An 18795-nucleotide genomic window follows, 5' to 3' on the forward strand; every position below is an offset into this window, starting at 1 on the left:
CTTTACGTAAAGGTGTTCAACTTGATGTTTAATTACTTATGAATTTTAAAAACCAGAGGATGAATGTTTTGGTCACTCCACATTTAGTTATCATAAATCTAAGCTGAAAATTAAAATAAAACTATATATATATTATAAATCAATAAATTTAAAAAATAAATTTGAAGAACTCCTTTAAAAATTGCAACCAATAAGAACAAATTTACTTTCCTAAAAAACTGACCTAGTTGTATTAGTAATTATTTTCTCTTTTAAGTTTATAGATGCTACACATTTTTATGAACCATTAAGTTTTTATTAAGTTTTTAACGATAAAATCACCATAGCAATAATTAACTTTAAAGGTGAAAGTAAATTATTAACGTGTGCTGACCGTGGGATAGAGATAGCACACATGTTTCAACAAGAACAATCTCTCACTTTAGTTAGACAAAACCTTGTTTAACCAGGGGTACAGTGCATCGAGGCGTGAGTAGACTCCTGGCTTATCGGCCAAGGCACAGCCAACTCCCCAAGACACAATGCCGACCAGTTCTTCCCTCACTGACAAGGGTCCTCCGGAGTCCATTTGACAGGCATCTGTGCCGCCGCGAAGGTATCCCGCGCAGAGCATACGATCCGTTACTCCTTTTCCCAGCAGATTTCTGCAGACTGTTTGATTAACGATCGGTACTCGGGCATATCTCAAACTGTCTGATGCAGGACCATTCATGGACTTGAATCCCCAACCGGCAATGGTTGAATATGTGCCATCTGGTATTCTCTTGCGGTTCACAGGGATTGCTTTTACCTAAAGAAGAAAACCGGAATAATCTACCTATCCATCTAACCATCTAGAGTTTGTCACACCTTTCTGGATAATGTAAGGTTTTTGGCCAGCCGAATTATCCCAATATCGTAGTCCATGGTCTTGGCATTGAACTTCTCATGGGTTTCAAGATCAGCAACGGAGAACAGTTCTCCATCTTTGCGATATCGGGATGTACCACCAACCTTAACTTTCAGCAGTCGATGGGAAACTCCCGCGAGGCAGTGAGCAGCCGTTAAAATGGTGTGGTTATTTATTATAGAGCCACCACAATGGTGAATGCCATATAGCTGAATGGAAACGATATACGGAATGTTGGCAATATCAGCTGGAAATCCGCCAACTATGCGTGGATCTGGTCGGTTCTCTAGACACCGGCACAGAGAAACGTGAAAGAAAAGCAATATCAACAATAAGTTGTACATCATTTGCACTTAGCCGGAGAAAGAATCGTATTAAAGTTGGAATGTGCGGCTCTTAGAACAGACTTTAAGTACAGAAGAACGTTAAAAGTAATGAGAAAAAGCATTTCGAAAAGAGCCCATTATTTTGTAATTAGGAAGAAGTTTAGCTTATCTCATAACTGTCTTCTCAAGAAGATTTCAAGTTCGCCGGCACAATATAACTAAACGTTCGTGCTACAAGTTATTAAGAACTGGACTAATTGAAGTTCGTAATAGGTGGATCAAAAGGAAATAAAGATCGGTTTATTTATCTAATCAAGCCAGAAGTTTAATCTTCTCAAAATACATTCATATTTTAATGTATTCAATCCGTTTATAATAACATTCCTAAACTCTGTTATGATTCATTCAATAACCGGTAGAATAGGGCTTTCTTCGGTCTAGTTCTCCTTCATTTTGACACATTTGCGACGGCATCATCTGTATGGCATTAATGGCCAAATTTGGTATCCACTCATTTATTGTTTGCCCAATTTGTTATCAAAGCACGACCCGTTTCTTGAAGAACGGACTCGAAAACTGATTTGCATTGGCTTGACCCATAAATTTCGAAATCAAACACCGTTTGATGATGGGCTATACTATTCTAGTTTTACATATCCACTTTGAAAGCGCGCTGGCTATCTCAATCTGCGCCAGCGAATCCGACTCAGACCCGAATTGTCTTTGCCAATAAAGTGGGCTATTCGAGATCGGCAGATAGCATTGATCTCTGGCCGTAGGATGGGAGCTGAAAACTGAGTAAAAGTAAACATCAAAACCCGAAACCCACACAAAATGTTTCGGTAGATTTAATTTAAGCCGATTAGGCGTGTGCAGCTAAGAATGGGAGAAAATAGTCAACTAGCGATTTCACGTGGTGTACCTTATTAGTGAAAGTGAAAAATAATAAAAACGCAAGCGACAGTTATAAGCCAAAACCCATTATTACGCCCGGGTTTTACGAAGGTCCCAAGGCGTTAACAGGCCCATAAGAAAATGATTAGAGGAAAGCCAGTTCAATCTACAGGCTGGTAACAGACAAAGAGAGTCGGAAGAGCGAAAACAGGTGCACATTGTTCTCGATCGTTGACCGCAATTACTGGTTGCATCCCGAACACGTTTGAGTTCGGAGTGGAGAGATCTTGTACAGGTGATACTACCACTGTATTTGCCGTGCTAACAATTTCTTTTTGTTTGAGTTCTCTCTGGGCTCCAAGCATCATACACTTCCAACGCCATAGCCCCGAGACTTTCTTTTGTAAGAATTCCAAAGACGAACTGCGTCCCGCTCTCTTACAGGTTCACTTCTCGAAAGACAACAAACCAGCCAACCAGCCAGCCATCTAGCTAGCCAGTCTGCTCCTACAGAACTTCTTTATCTAATTTTTATAACAAGTCACTCGGCGGCATTGAAGACTTCAGTTCTGCGGCGACCATCGAATGGTCAAGTTCGGCGTTTCTTTGTCCTCTCAGTGCGAAGTGTTTTTGGGCTGCGAAAGTGTTTGGTTTTCAGTGTGACTAAGCTGAAACTCCGACTTCGGGATAGACTGTGAAAATAACTTGTTAATTAGGTAATTGTTTGGTCCGGAGTAATGTCCAAAAGATGACAGGGGGAACTACTTATTGTGTATTTAAGGAATATTACTTCACGGGCTTAGTTTTTTTTTTGGTCTGCCTCAGATCGAACCGCTACACAGAACATGCACTTCTTGCAGCCACTAAAGAATAACTAAGAAAATCTGAAAAAATGTTAACCGGTTTATTTAAACGGCAGTGATCAAGCTGACGGATGACTATGCCAGCATTGAAAAAACGGAGACAATCATTCTGAATAAGCGAACTGAAAGACCGAGACAGAGGCTGCTGGTGCAAAAACGCACGAAACTGTGTAAAATGCAGAATGCAAAAGGTCCAAGTCGCAGCTCCAGTCACAATTCCATATTGTGCTCCTCAAGACAACAGTCTGCAGCTTCCGTCAAAACATTAGCGAACATTAGGACGTCCGTTTTGGAATGGCTTGCAAACTGACGTGACTTCGAATGGTCTTCTTGGCCATAATGGAGAGCGAATATTTCATAAAATATGCAGGCCTAACAGGCAGGAACGTTGAATCCATGGGAACTTAAACGCTGGACATTAACACAGAAGTTCGTTAGTCCCGCGACTATCCCATAAATCCGTAATTGGCCATATTCAAAAATTTGGCGAAATGGAAAATTAATTTACCAGTGTGATATCTACCGTTAAATTTTGGCATCATTTTAGTCACTGAAGAAATGAAGTCATTAACACATTCAGAATGGTGAAAGTTTTTTTGGCGGTTCCTCTTGAAGATCGAATTTCTATTGACTCTAGGGCTGGCTGGTAGATCTTTTAATTACATCATGCATCTGGAAATAGGCTGAATGTGAATGGTATTGAAGTCGGTCAGAATAGGTGTAGCTTTTGGAAATAATAAAAAAAGAGCTATTAAGTCAAAGAAATGAAGTCCGTAAAATAAAAGAAAAAGTTCGAAAGTGCTAAACAGTTAACAAGTGCTGATTGGCCGAAAAACAGTGATCCCAAAAGATGTATTGTGATGTGTTTCTATGATTGATCGAACTGTTTTGTGCATATATTCAAGGCATTTTATTGTTTGAAACTGTTCCAGTTAATAAGTAACAATATAGAGAAGTATTATTACTTATAGTTTTCAAAGAATTTCTGCTATCTATTAGCCGTTGTACTCATTTAAAAACTAAATACAACAATTATATAGGTTTTAAAATATATTATAATGACTTTATAACTCCAAATTTTATTGATGCATTCTTATAGCATTCCACATATTAGACTGTTAACAAAATTATCTAGACACTATCATTACATATAATGTTTCATCGTGATCTAAGGATTACAGATGAAAGAGTATAAGATGTTGTTACGAAAACGTTTAGTGGAACCCGAAATTCTTGGCCCCCAGAAACGACCATCATTTAACAGTAATTTAGGCAATAAATGACTGTTCGCACTAATCGATTGTGATCAGCGACACAGTTAGGCGGTGCTATTTCCTTCGGGTGTCCATACCGGTTGGGTTTGGGTTCGACCTGATCGCTGCGGGCGCAGCAACCCATACATATGTCTATGCTCGGCAAAACAACTTTTTGACGATAATCATTGACCCAATTCTTCTGCCGCTTTCTACAAGATTTTTGTACAATAACATGGTCATGGACTCGTTATAATGCAGCTTCCTGAGTGGCCATTCTTAACATGGCATTGCCGTGCGATCGTGTGCAGCAGACCCCGACATTTTCATACGATTTCAAGCCAGAATCAAATGTGGAAAAGTCTTTCAAGCATTTTATTTCTAATTAAGTTACGGATCGTTTTGACCGGTGCAGGGTTTATGAATCAACCATATTAACGGTATTTATGTGTGTGTGTGTGTATACCAACTTATAATAGAAGAGTCCACAATGCCAGCAGATATGTTTTGGGTGGAACCGACCCGTCGCCACAGCGGATTAGAGTGTCTGGTGCGTCGGCAGTCATGCGTTTCCTATACTCGTAGATTCCGCCTATCCGTATCTATTACTCACAATTTTTCTGCACACATGGCTATTCATGAGAATTCATATAGGATAACTGTATGGCTATCTCAGGTCTATGGATATTTTGTGGATGTAATTTATTAATACAGTTATAATGTTAATAAGTCATGCTTGGAGGGGGCTGCTAACTAGATATTCGCCAATAGCAATTACTTCACTCCAAAAATCTAATGCACTCCCATCGTAATAATATTCTTTTCTATAATTGAATTGTTGTCCCGAATCAAGTATTTGTATTAATAATTTTCCAAATTGTGCATTCCCTTTGGGTTCCTTGGGCCGGGCCCTGGCAAAAGGCAAGCCGAGTTCTACATGGTACTTGGCGAAAAATTAGAGCTCATGACCCCTTGATAGTCTTTCCAGCGCAACCGTCAATCATAAGCGATGCCCATTAACTTGGCAGTTGCGCAAGAGTTTAACTCAGCGGACCAGAAAAATAAAATCCAAGCTAATGCGAATAGTGGTGAATAGTGCACGGGGTCATCGACGTGAGCTCAGTTTCCTCAACGGAGTTACTGGCCGTGATATTGTTTCTCCCGGTGGACTGGTACTGGCTTTGGGACGGGCTATGGGGCTGGCTCTGGGATTGGGACTGGGACTTGGACTGGGCCTTTATAATTCGCGTTACGCCTTATGGCAAACAAATTAATTTAAAAAGATTGAGACAGTACCTGCGTAGTCAATTTTGCCGCGCTTTATAAACAAAGGCTTGCGATATTCTTTACGATTACACGCTAATAAAAGTTAAGTTTCTCAGCCCCAAATTAGTTATGCAACCGGAAAAATTAAGTTTTTATTGAATAGTTATGATCTGATGGGGTTATCTAATGTTCCTAACTGTAAAAGCTTTTTTATAGCTTGGGAATATTTGAGCAGGAGCTTTAACTTAAATACTTACCCCTTTTCAGGCCCCAGTGATACTTTAAAGATGGCCAAGATAAACCTTTTGCGACACCTTATCCTGGCCCTGATGCTATACAGTGTGGCCACGGCCAAGGAACATCTGCGAATCCGGAGACAAGCTGCGGAATCGGTGACTGCAGCACTTCCAAATGCCAGTAAGGTTATTGCAGCCGAGGAGATTGAGGCCCAAACGGATATTCCCGTTCTGAAGGAAAAGCCAACCGAGATCAATAAGACTGAGAAGCCCATAGAAACCGTGGAGACCCGCAACTCAGCCTTCGATGTACCGGCCTCCGTCGACTCATCCAGCCCCCTGGGCTCCGAGGAAGATAGTATCTACTATGATAATGCCCCTATAGATTGCAATCCCGATCTTGTGGGCTTCGAAATTGTGACAGGGTAAGTAATGATAGCTTGCTATCGGGTAATTATCTAATAAGTCCTTCGTTAGATATGTGTTCTCGGCTCCCGAGAAGCTGATGGATTCACAGCCGGGCACTCTAATGCTCACTGATTGCCTAGACACCTGTAGGAAGAACAAAACTTGCCAGTCAGTTAACTATGAGACCGGGCTTTGCGTGCTGTTTTCAGCACATGCTGATCAATTACCAGGTAAGCTACTTACCGCCTTAAACAAACTACCTCGCATTACATTTTAATCGTAATTATTTGGTAGGTGCCCTGACAAAGTCACAGTTCCCCGTATTCACTATCTATGCCCAAAAATCATGCCTCTCCGTGAAGCCCTGCTCCCGAGCCTGGTACGTCGATCGTGTTCAAAATTATAAGCTCAAGACGGAAGTTAAGCGTACCGTGTCGGTGGCGTCAAGACGCGAGTGCTTTGAACTTTGCCTAAGCGAAAACGAATTCACATGCAGGTGAGAACTTTCAGGGGTACCTGGCAAAATGCTCTATTTGACATTCCAAATAATTAGGTTCCAGCCTTTTATCGCTTAATTATTCTTCAGTATCACATGTGGCATTGCGTGCATATACTTAACTTGGTCTTCTTTCGTTTATCTTCTATCTATGTCCCATATAGATCTGCCAACTATGATCGCGCCTCTGGAGCGTGCGAGCTAAGTGAATTGGATCGATTAACGTTAGCCGGCTCCAATGCCTTCCAGGCCAACGAAGGGTCCGACTACCTTGAAAACCACTGTGTCGATGAACCCAACAAGCTGTGCGAATTCAAACGTCTGCCTGGACGCATTCTGAAAACGGTGGACTCTGTTTACCAAGAAGTTAGCAGCATTGATGAGTGCCGGGAGCTGTGCCTTAACTCGCCTTACAGGTGAGTAACAAGTCTTATTAAGCGTAATAACTATGGGGAAAGATCGAGATGGTCTTGGAGGGAAGAAGGAGCGATCCTAAGTTATCTCTTAAGTTTTTATTAACCCTTTCCTTAACTATTTTATTCCAAATGTGTGACTGGTTAGGTGCCACTCTTATGACTACAACGACACCGGGGATATGGTTTGTAGATTGTCCCACCACAGTCGTGCCACTCTGGCCGATGTGCAGGAGCCCTTCCTCGAAGTTCCCGAGGCCTCGACCTACGAACTGACTTCCTGCTACAATGTGACCATCGAGTGCGGCGGCGGAGACATGCTGGCACGTATTCGCACCTCTAAGCTCTTCAACGGCAAGGTGTACGCCAAGGGATCCCCCAAATCTTGCTCAGTGGACGTGAAGAGCGCCCTGGACTTTGAGCTGCGAATGAACTATCACGATCTGGAGTGCAATGTGCGACAGAGCACTGCCGGTCGTTATGTTAACGATATAATTATCCAGCACCACGACATGATTGTGACATCCTCCGATTTGGGTTTGGCCTTGGCCTGTCAGTACGATCTGACCAACAAGTCGGTTAGCAATGGCGTGGACCTGGATGTGCGTGGGGACATCATGCCAGCCCTCTCCGAGGAGGTAATTGTGGAATCACCTAATGTTATTATGCGGATTACCTCCCGGGATGGTTCGGATATGATGCGCTCTGCCGAGGTTGGTGATCCCCTGGCTTTGAAGTTCGAGATCGTCGACGAACAGAGTCCCTACGAGATCTTCATTCGGGAGTTGGTTGCCATGGATGGCGTGGATAACTCGGAAATTACCTTAATTGATTCAAATGGCTGCCCGACTGACCACTTTATAATGGGACCAATTTACAAGGGATCGGTTTCCGGCAAGATGCTCCTCTCCAACTTCGATGCCTTCAAGTTCCCTTCGAGTGAGGTCGTCCAGTTCAGAGCCTTGGTTACGCCTTGCATGCCCAGCTGTGAGCCAGTGCAGTGCGAACAGGAGGATACCAGCGGAGAGTACAGGTCCTTGTTGTCGTATGGCCGTAAACGCAGATCGCTCAACACAACAGGTGGGTTTATAGTTGGTCTTAATAAATATTGATAGAAAACTAAGAGAACTTTCTAAAATTATTTGCATAGATACTTTTTGTTTACTAGAGGATAATAAAACTTTCTCCTCTTATTCTTAACATTACCTGTTCCTGAATAGATGATCATCCAAGACCACGTCGCGATATCGACACTTCAAAGAAGTCCGCCCCTAGCGACATGCTGCTGGTCCAATCCATTCAGATAACGGACAAATTTGGCTTTAAGCAAGATAAGCAAGAAAGCGGAGACTACTATGACGGAAATGAAACCACATTTACGACCAACGAAGAGGGCCATGGATTCTGCGTCAACGCTATTGGTAAGTACACTTTTATGGCCATAAAAGACTCGTAAAACGACTACTTTGGCAGCCGGACGAAGACTTGATTAATGACTTAATATATAACTAACAAGACCTTTTGTTATATTTTATTTTCGTCTTTTCGTGCTCAGGTCTTATTACAGCTGCCACTATTTTCTTGCTAACTCAGTTGGCGGTGATCGCGATTTGGACATATTGCTACCAACGTCGCCAGAAACATCAGCCGTATCAGCATTCTTACTAAGCAGAATCGAAGAACAGCAGTCGCATTATCCATTACATTAGAATTAACGTCTAAGCTTCGAAAGGTGCAATCAATATTTACGCAAAGTTATGCTAATTAACTGCTACGAATACGAATACCCGTCGTCCTGATACAACATCCGCTATTTGCCTTATCTAGTCAGTGCACGATTTTAGAGAAATGAAATTAATGTGTCTTGTTCGGTGGAATTCAGATTGTTTGCATTGCAGCCCAGCCATGGCGTTTTGAAACAAACACTCGTGTTAGGTTTGTGTATTCTTCTTGTGTATTCACAGGTTCCCGACTTGTAAAGGAAGTTCGACAGCTGCTTGAACTTCCTTTGTGACTTCGGAGGTCAAATGGTTGACATTTGTAAAAACTAATACATATTACATTTACTCTCTCGAATTAATAATACCCTATCATCTGTCCCGCATTCTACTTAATTTAGTTAAGCACTATAATTTATTACATATCCATTAAAGTTTAATGTTTGCATTGGACACCCTTTAATATTAATGGAACGAAACTCATCTTATTATTATTAAACTTAAGATTTTTTATGAAACTAAAACTTTGTGTGCTTCTTGGGAGTTTTCTTGATTGGATAATAACTGAAAAAACAAATTGATCATCAAATAAAGATTTCTTTTGGTACTATTTCCCTTGGTTTTCATATATGGAAATGAACTTTCTACGAGGAGAATACAATAAAAAATATTATCATTTTTATTGCTTGCATCTGGAGCAGCATATATATGTAGTACGAGTGTATATATATATGAGAATGGCTTAACAAAAGTCTGAAGGCCTAGCCTCTTACCCACGCATAACAAATTGTGCGAATTGGATGTGGAATGCAGACACCTGCGAATTATTATTTATACTTCAATAAAACTTAAAATGCATCCAACTGTAAAAGCGACTCGAGGGCTTCCAGGAACATGCTCACTTAGAGTCGCCCAAAATGCACGACACACTCGCCAGAATCCCAATGCGAATGCGAATCCGAATCTAAATCCTCAGCAAAAAGATGAGGAAGGGAAGGCAGCGATTCACTTTTCGATGTGGGCAGAAAGGCAGAAAGGTCCAAATGTCGTGTTTTCGTAAGTTTTCCCAGCGACTCGACGTCCCATCTTCATTATGGAGTATGGAGTATGGAGCTTAGAGCATAGAGCATGGCTATGGTGATGGCGTACACCTGTACGAAGATCCAGCAGCTGTATAAGTATCGTTAGCCTCAGCGCTTGTGTGAATCATGCAAATAAATGCACCCTCAGCACAACAGGAAACAGGCTTCGTGCAGATTTGTATCTTTATCTGCTGGAGGAACGCTCTCGCATACGGGAAAGTGACTCCTGTCCAAGACCAATCGTCTGCCCGTCACTTGGCTCGGCTTGGGCCGACTTGACTTGGCTTCAGCTGACTCCTCCTGTTGAGGTGACTGGATTCCTCTCAATTAATTTACTTAGCAATGCGCCTTCAACGACACTACCTCAAGTGGCACCAGTACGAGTACTTAAGAGCGCCACAAGGCTTTAGATCGCTGGCGGTACTTAACGCTAAGTTGTAGTTGTTTTCCAGGCATAATCTGGAAAGATTCTTAATTAAAGCATGCATGCAAGGCGATAAAAATGAATGTACGTTAGATTTGTAATGATGGTGCCGTGGTTATTTTTCCTCGCTCAATTAGAGATTCCCCGTGTCGATTGTGCTCCGTCAGCACACGAAATAATTGGATGTGTTCGTCGCTCGCCAATGGCACAGCATTCGTGCTAAGAATTGATCACATATGCAGAAATTAAAATGCATCACGTTCGAAGGATGCATAAGAAGTTCTGCTGGCTGAGCTTTATTGTCTCAAATCTTCGTCGTCTTCATGGCTAAAATACAGGTGGTGGTGAAAGAAAGAGTCTAGGGTAGAGGCAACGACACTAGCTTAAAGGTAACTAACTGGTTTCTATAAGAATACAGACTGAAGGCCATTCTGCTGAATTATTGGGTTGCCCCAATTTAATTTCTATTCCCAAGCGAGTCATTTGTTTAGATTCTTTTGTGATTCCCTACTACCCACCTTCCACCTTGCTGTAAAAAATAGTTAGAGACCTTTTCAAATTGGTCGTATAAGCAACCGCACATATAAGTATATATTTTTGTGTTTATTTTTACAGTGGGAAAACATGTACTTAGATTAATATATGAATTGATACAATTTGTATACTATATCCGCTTCAAGTATAAATAAAATAATCAAATAAAATTATTAAAACAGTCGGCCCTGGGTTTACCTTAGCCATCCGCCAACCGAATTTACTATTTACAGCAGACTCCGCATGGCCGTTCTTAATTACAGCTCTCTGACTTTAAGCGTTTCAGCATAATGGAACTGACTGACTGACGTTTATGGCAACATTTAGGGTTATGAATCCGTATAGATGATGCATCGCTTGTTTTTCCCAACGGATGCCAGCAAGTTATTGTTCGGGCTCCAACTGACTGCGTTTACGGCCGTGCTGTGAAATGAGATCAAAGGGAGAACACATTCAAGGATTAGCCAGAATAATAAGCAAAAAGGATGGAGCATAAATTTAAGTGCAATTAAGTACTTCCCCTGGGGAATGCTCTCAATGGTGTACCTTCGAGAAGTACCTTACTTGCAATAAGACACACTATTAATCTTTTACTACCAACCTGTGGCCCTTCAGAGTGGCTTCTAGGAAACCATTCACATTCCAAATATATATAGCGCCATCCGCCGATCCACAAGCAATCTTCAGACCGCTCGAGTTGAAAGAAGCCCGAGCAAAATCACAGCTGATTTTAAAGTGTTCATTTCTGTTCAAGAATATGAGAAGCATAAACTTAGTGTCTCTTTCTAGTCATTGGTATTAACTTACGTAAACGTGGATATAACTTGATTTTTGCGTAAATCTAATAATTTAATAGTATCGTCTCTTACAGAGCATATGAGGTAATTGCAATCTGTGGAATTAACAAGTTATTTATGATTCAAATGGTACACGAATGCTTAACGGCTTAACTCGCCTTTTGACAAGTCCAAGGAGGTGATCTTGGCCGGCATCAAGACGTCATCTGCCTGCTTCTCCGTGCGTATGTCCCAGAACCGGATCTTCTTATCGTAATGGCCGCTAATAATCGTTGATCCCAGGCTGTCGGTGGTGACGAGATCATTGCAACTAGATCCGGCAAACTTTGTCTCTATGCAGGCGATGCTGCGCAAGTCCCAAATCTTCAGAGTGCGATCATGGCTTCCGGTCACCACTTTAATGGGCTCCTGGACGTATTTGGCAGCCATTACTTTGCCACTGTGACCCGTCAGCGTGTGCTTCAATAGTCGAGAATTCAAGACATACAGTTAGCGGCGAATTACGTTATAGGGCAAACATCATTTTATAAAGATCTCGACACAGCATCTTAGTAGGTAAAACAAAAAACATAGCACAAAAAAGAAGAATAACAATGACTACAGAAGTATGGGACAGGGGCAGAAGACCAACCGCCAACACCTTTTCTGGCATCGCATATGTACCTTCCACTTCCATTAGAAACCGGCTAATTACCCGAGGTAAGTATCTTTCACTAGAACGGCGTGCAATTAAAAAGTGTCCGCAGACATTAAAGAGACTGAAGACATTTAATTACGGCGTTATAAACAAGGATCTAAAAGACACCACGCATAACTGCCGCTAAAAATTTATTGACATAGGTCGCATGGTGGGACATATTTCGGATTTCCTACTGTCATCCTACGGTCTTGGCTAACCCTAAGGCAGGCCAACGTGAATTCAAGTCATTGACACTTTAGAGCGTGGATTCTCGCTTAGGAAACTGTAAATTCTCGATTATTTATCTTTAGACTAAGATGCTTAATAGTAGAAACAAGAAACCAGATAAGATAAAAACTCTTCTTGGGGATCAGGAAAATTGTTGATTTATGAGATTTTGGGGAAAGCTTTCTGTAGTAGTAACATTTAGTCTAGCAACCCAACCAGAAGGCATTTTGTAGTAGGAGCTAAGAGGAAAAGAACTATAAATTCACTGGAAAAACCTGCAGTGACAGAATGAGGAAAGAAGGAGTTGTGGCCTGCCATTTAACCTATAAAATAAATAATAGAACTCTTTTACTAATTGCTAAACTAAATCCGTTCCGAGGGGCTGCCCTTTTGGTGGATTGACTCTTTTTCTCTTAATTAAAGAGCCTCCAGGTCCCGATCTCCGATCTCCAACCGGCAACCGGTCAAGTCGAACGGTCAATGTACGCGCAGTGTGGCTTGAAACGCAGTCCACTGCCTCCGCCTCGTAGCCTCTAGGTAACGTCTCAAACATGTTTGACTGGAGCTTGTCCGAAGTGGAGAATTTGAGAGCGGAGAATTGGAGAGTAACGTCTTGGAGCAGAAGAAAGAGCCCGCGAATCCAAGAGGCCGGTTTCTAACTAATAACATAGATTGAAATGTTCTCTTAAACAGTCTTATTTGAGCCGAACCCGCGGTTATTTTGGCTTCGAAAACGTGTTGGCCACAAACCGGTGAGTTTTAAATTCTGCAAACCACTCCGCTGTTTATCGGAATGCTTGCGTGGTAGAAAAGGTGGAAATGTCCTCTTTTTGAGAGTCATAAATTAAGTAAAACGTTTTTAATGCATGACATATTGCCGAGGCCTGATACGACAGGAACTATTAATAACAATAGCACCTGTGAGCCACTTTTATTAACAAAATTCAATTATAATTTAAAGAGCGATAAATTTCGTTCATTTCCTTTTTAATGCTTTTGATAAGGATTTTAACCTTAATGTAATTTGCTTTATATAATAAAAAGTTAAGGCCCAGTTGATTGCCTAATTGGTTTCGGATTTCAAACTGGTTGCCAATCACGATTTATGAGGCAATCGTTTGAATTTTACAACTTGTTTTAAAAGTTTTTGACCATTTGAATAACAAAATTGTTACCCATCCTGCCATTACTTTGGCTAATAAATTTATATGCTATTTGGGGTATAAAAATTAAAGTTATGAAAAATCGTGGGGAGCTTCCGGTGGCTGTTATGACTTTCCGATTAATGAAAAATCTCCCACATAAAGCTCCAACGTTTACGGTGTGTGAAAAGTTTAAGCACGAATCGTAAAAAGTCGCGGGTATTAATGATAATAACTTGGCAATCAGTTGACTGTTTGATCGCATTGTGGCCAGAGGCCGTACAAGTCAGTGTGCTCATTTTAATGCTGCAGCTCGACGGCGCTATTCTTCAGTTACAGTTTCCAGTTGTGCGCAAAAGAACCGTTTAAATGTCAATCCAGAAATACCAGTTAGAAGAGAAGAGTCGGTGTATCACACGGATGGAGCTGGCGGAGAAAAGCAGGAAGAGCTGCACTTGTATGTTTATTCGCATCTCGACGATGTGCAGCATAAATGGATGAAGTTGCGGATCTCGCCTGACCAGGCGAGAGATGAACCTTGGGGTAAAAAGATTATGCTGCTGCAATTCAGGCCAACTGCCAATGTATTGGCCAGTTTCCCCTCTTGGCTTTCGTAGACTTTTATTTATGACCGCCAATTGAAATTGATTCTTTTGATAAAGCTTCACAGCCATAAACGTTCTTAAATGTTTGAATATAGGGAATAGCCATTTCCCCTTTTTGCTATAAGCTATATATTTAGATCACCTAACTGTTCAAGGCACAAAAACTGGCATTTAATAGTATAGTATACTAAATCCATGTTACTTTTACCACTCTTAACCAAATTCCTACGAAATCTTGCCAAGGCATGAAATCATTTCTCCAATCACTGTTAGGTAGAGCCCTGAGAGATCCACCATCCGCATATATCATGGTTAAAGTGCCTTATTTACTATATCAGTAAACACTTTTGTTTGCCATCAGCGTCTCTGTAATGTTTGCTTGTTTACTTTTCGCCTTTTTTCTGAGTTAGAAAGCGGCAAACATGCAAAATTTATTTATAAACATTGACATTGCTGTGAATGTGTGCATATATATGTACATACCGACTTGGATAAACAAAGGCGAGAAGAGAATATCACGAGGGCTGAAAATTCTTTATAAATCAAGGCATCAAAGAAGTCGGTTCTTAATCTGCTTAGAGCAGCATTGAAAAAGGAAAGTATTGTTATGCCCATTCCAGCGTAGACTAAGTGCAAGAACTACATTTTCATTTAATAGGAAAGAATTAGTAATTTTAAAATAATTTCTCTCTCTATTTGTGTGCACTTCATATTGATTAAAAATTTAAAATCATCTCAGCGATGCGAGAGGGTTACGTTCAGCCTATAATCTCAATCAGAAATCAAACACTTATATTATTATTAAAAATATCTAGCGTCTAGACTAGCCGGCGAAACTGGAAAAATGTTTTCCCTCATGAGTACATATATATTATGTTAAAATGCGTTTTAGTTTCAGGCAAATAGAATTTCTGATACAGATTTGTTTTGAATATTACTGGCCTGTGGGTTTAATTATAGAAATTAATAATCATTTCACTTACTCTTAATCGATTGTCCATCACTGTCCATACTCTGGCGCCGTAGTCATTCGAGGTGCCCAGTATATAGGCGCCTGTCGAATCAAAGTCTACGGAATTAATCCCGGCACTGCTTCCGCTTAAAATAGCACGTGGTTCAGTGGAATCTGAAATATAAATATAAATATAATAACATGACTATAATTTATTTAATTTATTCAAAGAAATGTCAGATTTTTATCGAAATTTAATAACTATTAATAGTTCATAAATCTATACCTTATTACTTACTTTTGCCAATATCCCAAAGTTTGACTTTTCGATCGGCGCCACCGGTGGCCACCATCCGCTCCACGGGACTCCAGCGCACTGCATGCGACTCGTTCTCGTGGGCCTCGAATTTCATAAGGATCTTGGTCGGATTGGCCTGGCCCAGGTAACCCGCAGCCTTCAGGGTGTCGATGGAAGATCGGGTGTTCTCAGAAATCTCGCCAGCTGTAAAACGAGCGCTAATATATTCATTATCATCGAGACCTATGGCTTCCATGGCGCCATTTATCGCAGCCTCGTCGAAGTCCTCGTCGCCAATGAGACCCCCAACGAACTGGGCAGGACTGGAGTTGCGCTGCAAGGATGCTGCTCCGGGCGAGGTGGCGGTATTGCTAGACGAGCCGGGTTCGCGGACCGCGTCTTCAAGGTCACGTTTCAGTTTGGCCGAACGTTTCCTGAAAATTGACGGCAGTCTTTTTCTAGATATGTTTAAAAACGGTTATACATTTATATTAAACCAAAAATAAAAGGAGCAAATCAGAATGAATGACACAATCGATTAGGTTCGTCTAAATGGTCCGTTCTACTCCTTGGCGTTTGTTAAGGTGTTAGTGTAAAATAAAGGTAAATATTTATTACATGCAGTTTGTGTAGTTTTCCGTTAACCTTAACGATTTGGTAGTTCCCGTGCTCCGCGTTTTCTGTTAACTTGCTTGCATGACGTTTGGTGGGTGGGCAATAAAGTGGTTTTTATTAACACAACTAGGTGATCAGCGGTCAGGTGGATGGGCACTGTAATCTCTAATCGGGTATTAAGATAATAGCCTAATATACATGCCCTTCTAGTGAACTGAGCGAGTGAGGATAATTGCCTTTTATATCTTTATTTTATTATATATTCAATTCGTTTAAAACTGAATGGTAGTTTTTCACTTCTACAATTTGTTTTGCCTTCATGACATGAAATCATTTAACTATTTCATTTTCTGCCTCCGAATAGTTGTAGCTATACAATTTGCATACTAAACTATTTGCTTCCTGGTTATAAATGAATATTTAAACTCTTAACATATTTTTTCACCAACTTAATACAAATTGATTCTGATAAAGTGATGTCCTTCCTGGTGATGATAACAAAAATAAGCAAAATGCTGCCTAATCCATGGAAACTTTATTCATTTCGTATGTATTGGTTAACAGTTTACATGGGATTTTTATCAAACTCTTTTATAAGCATTAGATAAGCTTCGCGATTAACCATTTTATGTGTACCTCTGAACCTATCTTGTTACGAAAATGCATTTATATACATGTATATTAATGATCGAAGAGATAAGTAATATTAAACGTTATGTTTTCATGATAACAGGGTTAAAATGCTTTTGTACTTCAACAAACGTACCTTATTATGCTCTCGTTTTCCTCGTTCAACTTGTCGGCATCCTTCGACTTGTATTGCATTAGCCGTTCCAGTAAACGCCGATTTTCATCCTGTGAATCGCAAGAGAACGAAAAGCTTTTTAGTAGACGCTTTTTCATATTTCAAATATATGCAAATATTGGCCGCCGTGGTGCTGTCTGCCTCGTTGAACGCTAATATGCTACTGGATCGAAAACGAAAAGATATCAAGCTTTCCCCATGTGTACTCGTGTACGAGGCAGAATGATTCTGGCCATCTGCAATATATTTATCGCCAATATATTTATGCACGAACCAAATAGCGTAAGAATAGAGTTTTTCAATTGGATTCGGAAGCCTCGAATAAGTGCTAATAAAAATATTTTATACACAAACAAGCCAATCTGTAGATTTAACGATCAATGAGTAACCAGCATTTGATCATAACAAATTCTTCTTTTTTAATTTAAATGCTATTAAAAGTATCATCAACAAAAATAATTTTAGAAGTCTTGAGGAAAATTATTTACCGGCTAAAGAAAGAGTATTATAAATTAAAAGTAATCTATTGTACTATTCAAATTTAGCAGATACAAATAATTTACTTCCTATTTTAGGTAATTTTATAACAGAAATCAACCAAATCAAAGCTGTAGTGATTGTGTAGGAGAGGGAAAAGGTGAATGAACTGTGCTGACTACTTACTTGTACTCCTCTCAGTTTTTCCTCGAGGGAGCTAAATGCCAATTGAAGCGCTGTATGTTCGTCCAACATGGTGTTGTTCAGTTTCTTAAGTTCCTCCAAACTGGAGTGAAGGAGCTGCACTTCAGCGCGCAATCGATTGTTATTCGTTTGCTGCTCGGCGAGGCTAAACAAATATATAGATTAGTAACATTTACGATATACGAGTAGAGGATGTTCCTTATTTCATTTTCGTCAAGGCTAAATTATAGTTTTCATAATTCATAAGCAAAATATGCTTTAGCCATAATTTAAAGAAGAAGAATTAACCATTATTTTACGATCAACCGGTTTGCACAACCTTGCGAATTCGAAAACCGGAACATCCTTGATAGGTACCTGTGTTCTTTTTCGGAAATGATGATCCGCTGCTGTTCGACCTTCTGGTTGAGGTCTACGATCATCTGGGAGTTTTCGCCCTTGCGCTTGTGGAGATCAGTGAGCTCCTCCTGTTGGCTGAGCAGTTTCTTTTCGAGTGTGGCAATGGCCACGTTGGAACCGGTACCACCTGTTGACACCGCGCTGCGGAGCTGCTCGTTTTCCACGGAGAGCTTGAGGTTGTCCGCCTTGAGTTGCGCCACATGGTCAATCAAGCGGTTATCTGCAAGATGGGGGCAATTAATGTGTGTGACCATGAATTTTGGAGACGATTCGGAGGTTAACTGGTGCACATTGGGGGCAACTGGGGCTCCGCCGCGACTGCTGCTGGCGACCTAGATTCTTACTTTGTTCGATGATCTCCTTGAAGTTGTCGCACTCCTTACGGTTGCGTTCGCGTAGTCGCCGCACGACATGCGCTCGCCACACATGCTCCTCCGTAGACATCTTTTAATGTGTTCTCCCCGGAATTTAATTGGTATTCGGGGCTATGGATTCCGGACTCTTGACTTGAATTCTCGCTTGCAGGATTCTTGGCGACACCTTGGGTTGGTCGCCTGTTCGCATCGCAGTGGGCGTGGCAAGGGCGCTATAAGGCGGCTGCGTGGAATCGCATAATTGTTAATAACAAAATGATTATATTATTGTTATTCAGCTGTTCATAACAGTGTTACCAGATAGTGAGTATTTGTATTGAGCTCTAAAATTCACTGGCATGGTCCTACCAGAAATTAACAGAAGTATAACAGGGGTTATCACAGTGTTGTAAAACGCGTGTCGGTTTAAAAATATAAA

At 40.8% G+C, this 18795-nt stretch overlaps 3 protein-coding genes across 5 annotated transcripts; 1 reads left to right on the forward strand and 2 right to left on the reverse strand.

The window, feature by feature from the left end:
• Positions 1 to 260: 260 nt before the first annotated feature.
• On the reverse strand, positions 261 to 1274 carry LOC108111301 (trypsin-1). Its single transcript, XM_017220695.2, has 2 exons — positions 850 to 1274; positions 261 to 790 (listed from the first exon to the last, which is right to left on the reverse strand). The coding sequence occupies exons 1-2, from the start codon at positions 1234 to 1236 to the stop codon at positions 422 to 424; spliced, it is 756 nt and encodes a 251-aa protein (XP_017076184.1). The 5' UTR covers positions 1237 to 1274; the 3' UTR covers positions 261 to 421.
• A 1388-nt stretch (positions 1275 to 2662) lies between these two features.
• LOC108111405 lies at positions 2663 to 9280 on the forward strand. The gene is made up of 8 exons (XM_017220855.2): positions 2663 to 2826; positions 5761 to 6152; positions 6205 to 6365; positions 6430 to 6631; positions 6796 to 7047; positions 7193 to 8124; positions 8265 to 8465; positions 8600 to 9280. Exons 2-8 carry the CDS (start codon positions 5779 to 5781, stop codon positions 8710 to 8712), a joined length of 2235 nt encoding a protein of 744 aa, XP_017076344.1. The 5' UTR covers positions 2663 to 2826; positions 5761 to 5778; the 3' UTR covers positions 8713 to 9280.
• A 1572-nt stretch (positions 9281 to 10852) lies between these two features.
• LOC108111407 (autophagy-related protein 16) lies at positions 10853 to 18662 on the reverse strand. 3 transcript variants are annotated; one of them, XM_017220859.2, is made up of 10 exons: positions 18348 to 18662; positions 17962 to 18223; positions 17587 to 17749; positions 16885 to 16973; positions 15504 to 15937; positions 15237 to 15379; positions 11758 to 12058; positions 11610 to 11694; positions 11404 to 11547; positions 10853 to 11225 (listed from the first exon to the last, which is right to left on the reverse strand). In XM_017220859.2, the coding sequence occupies exons 1-10, from the start codon at positions 18445 to 18447 to the stop codon at positions 11132 to 11134; spliced, it is 1815 nt and encodes a 604-aa protein (XP_017076348.1). In that variant the 5' UTR covers positions 18448 to 18662; the 3' UTR covers positions 10853 to 11131. The 3 variants fall into 3 exon arrangements, with proteins under 3 accessions (XP_017076348.1, XP_017076345.1, XP_041675288.1); XM_017220856.2 differs by having other exon boundaries at positions 15504 to 15961; XM_041819354.1 differs by lacking the exons at positions 17587 to 17749; positions 17962 to 18223; positions 18348 to 18662 and adding an exon at positions 17412 to 17485 and having other exon boundaries at positions 15504 to 15961.
• Between the last annotated feature and the right edge of the window lie 133 nt (positions 18663 to 18795).

This window comes from Drosophila eugracilis, unplaced genomic scaffold (assembly GCF_018153835.1).
Source record: "Drosophila eugracilis isolate 14026-0451.02 unplaced genomic scaffold, ASM1815383v1 contig_616, whole genome shotgun sequence".
NCBI classification, from domain to species: domain Eukaryota; kingdom Metazoa; phylum Arthropoda; class Insecta; order Diptera; family Drosophilidae; genus Drosophila; species Drosophila eugracilis.

Excerpts from the sequence above, each read along its gene's own strand:
- LOC108111301 (XM_017220695.2), bottom strand. The coding sequence starts at position 1,236 with ATGATGTACAACTTATTGTTGATATTGCTTTTCTTTCACGTTTCTCTG. Across the intron at positions 791-849 it reads ACCTTACATTATCCAGAAAG|GTAAAAGCAATCCCTGTGAA; the intron begins GTGTGACAAACT and ends TTTCTTCTTTAG.
- LOC108111405 (XM_017220855.2), top strand. The coding sequence starts at position 5,779 with ATGGCCAAGATAAACCTTTTGCGACACCTTATCCTGGCCCTGATGCTA. Across the intron at positions 7,048-7,192 it reads TGCCTTAACTCGCCTTACAG|GTGCCACTCTTATGACTACA; the intron begins GTGAGTAACAAG and ends GTGACTGGTTAG. Across the intron at positions 8,466-8,599 it reads ATTCTGCGTCAACGCTATTG|GTCTTATTACAGCTGCCACT; the intron begins GTAAGTACACTT and ends TTTCGTGCTCAG.
- LOC108111407 (XM_017220856.2), bottom strand. The coding sequence starts at position 18,447 with ATGTCTACGGAGGAGCATGTGTGGCGAGCGCATGTCGTGCGGCGACTA. Across the intron at positions 15,962-16,884 it reads GAAAACGAGAGCATAATAAG|AAAAAGACTGCCGTCAATTT; the intron begins GTACGTTTGTTG and ends AAACATATCTAG. Across the intron at positions 11,695-11,757 it reads CTCCTTGGACTTGTCAAAAG|ATTGCAATTACCTCATATGC; the intron begins GCGAGTTAAGCC and ends TTAATTCCACAG.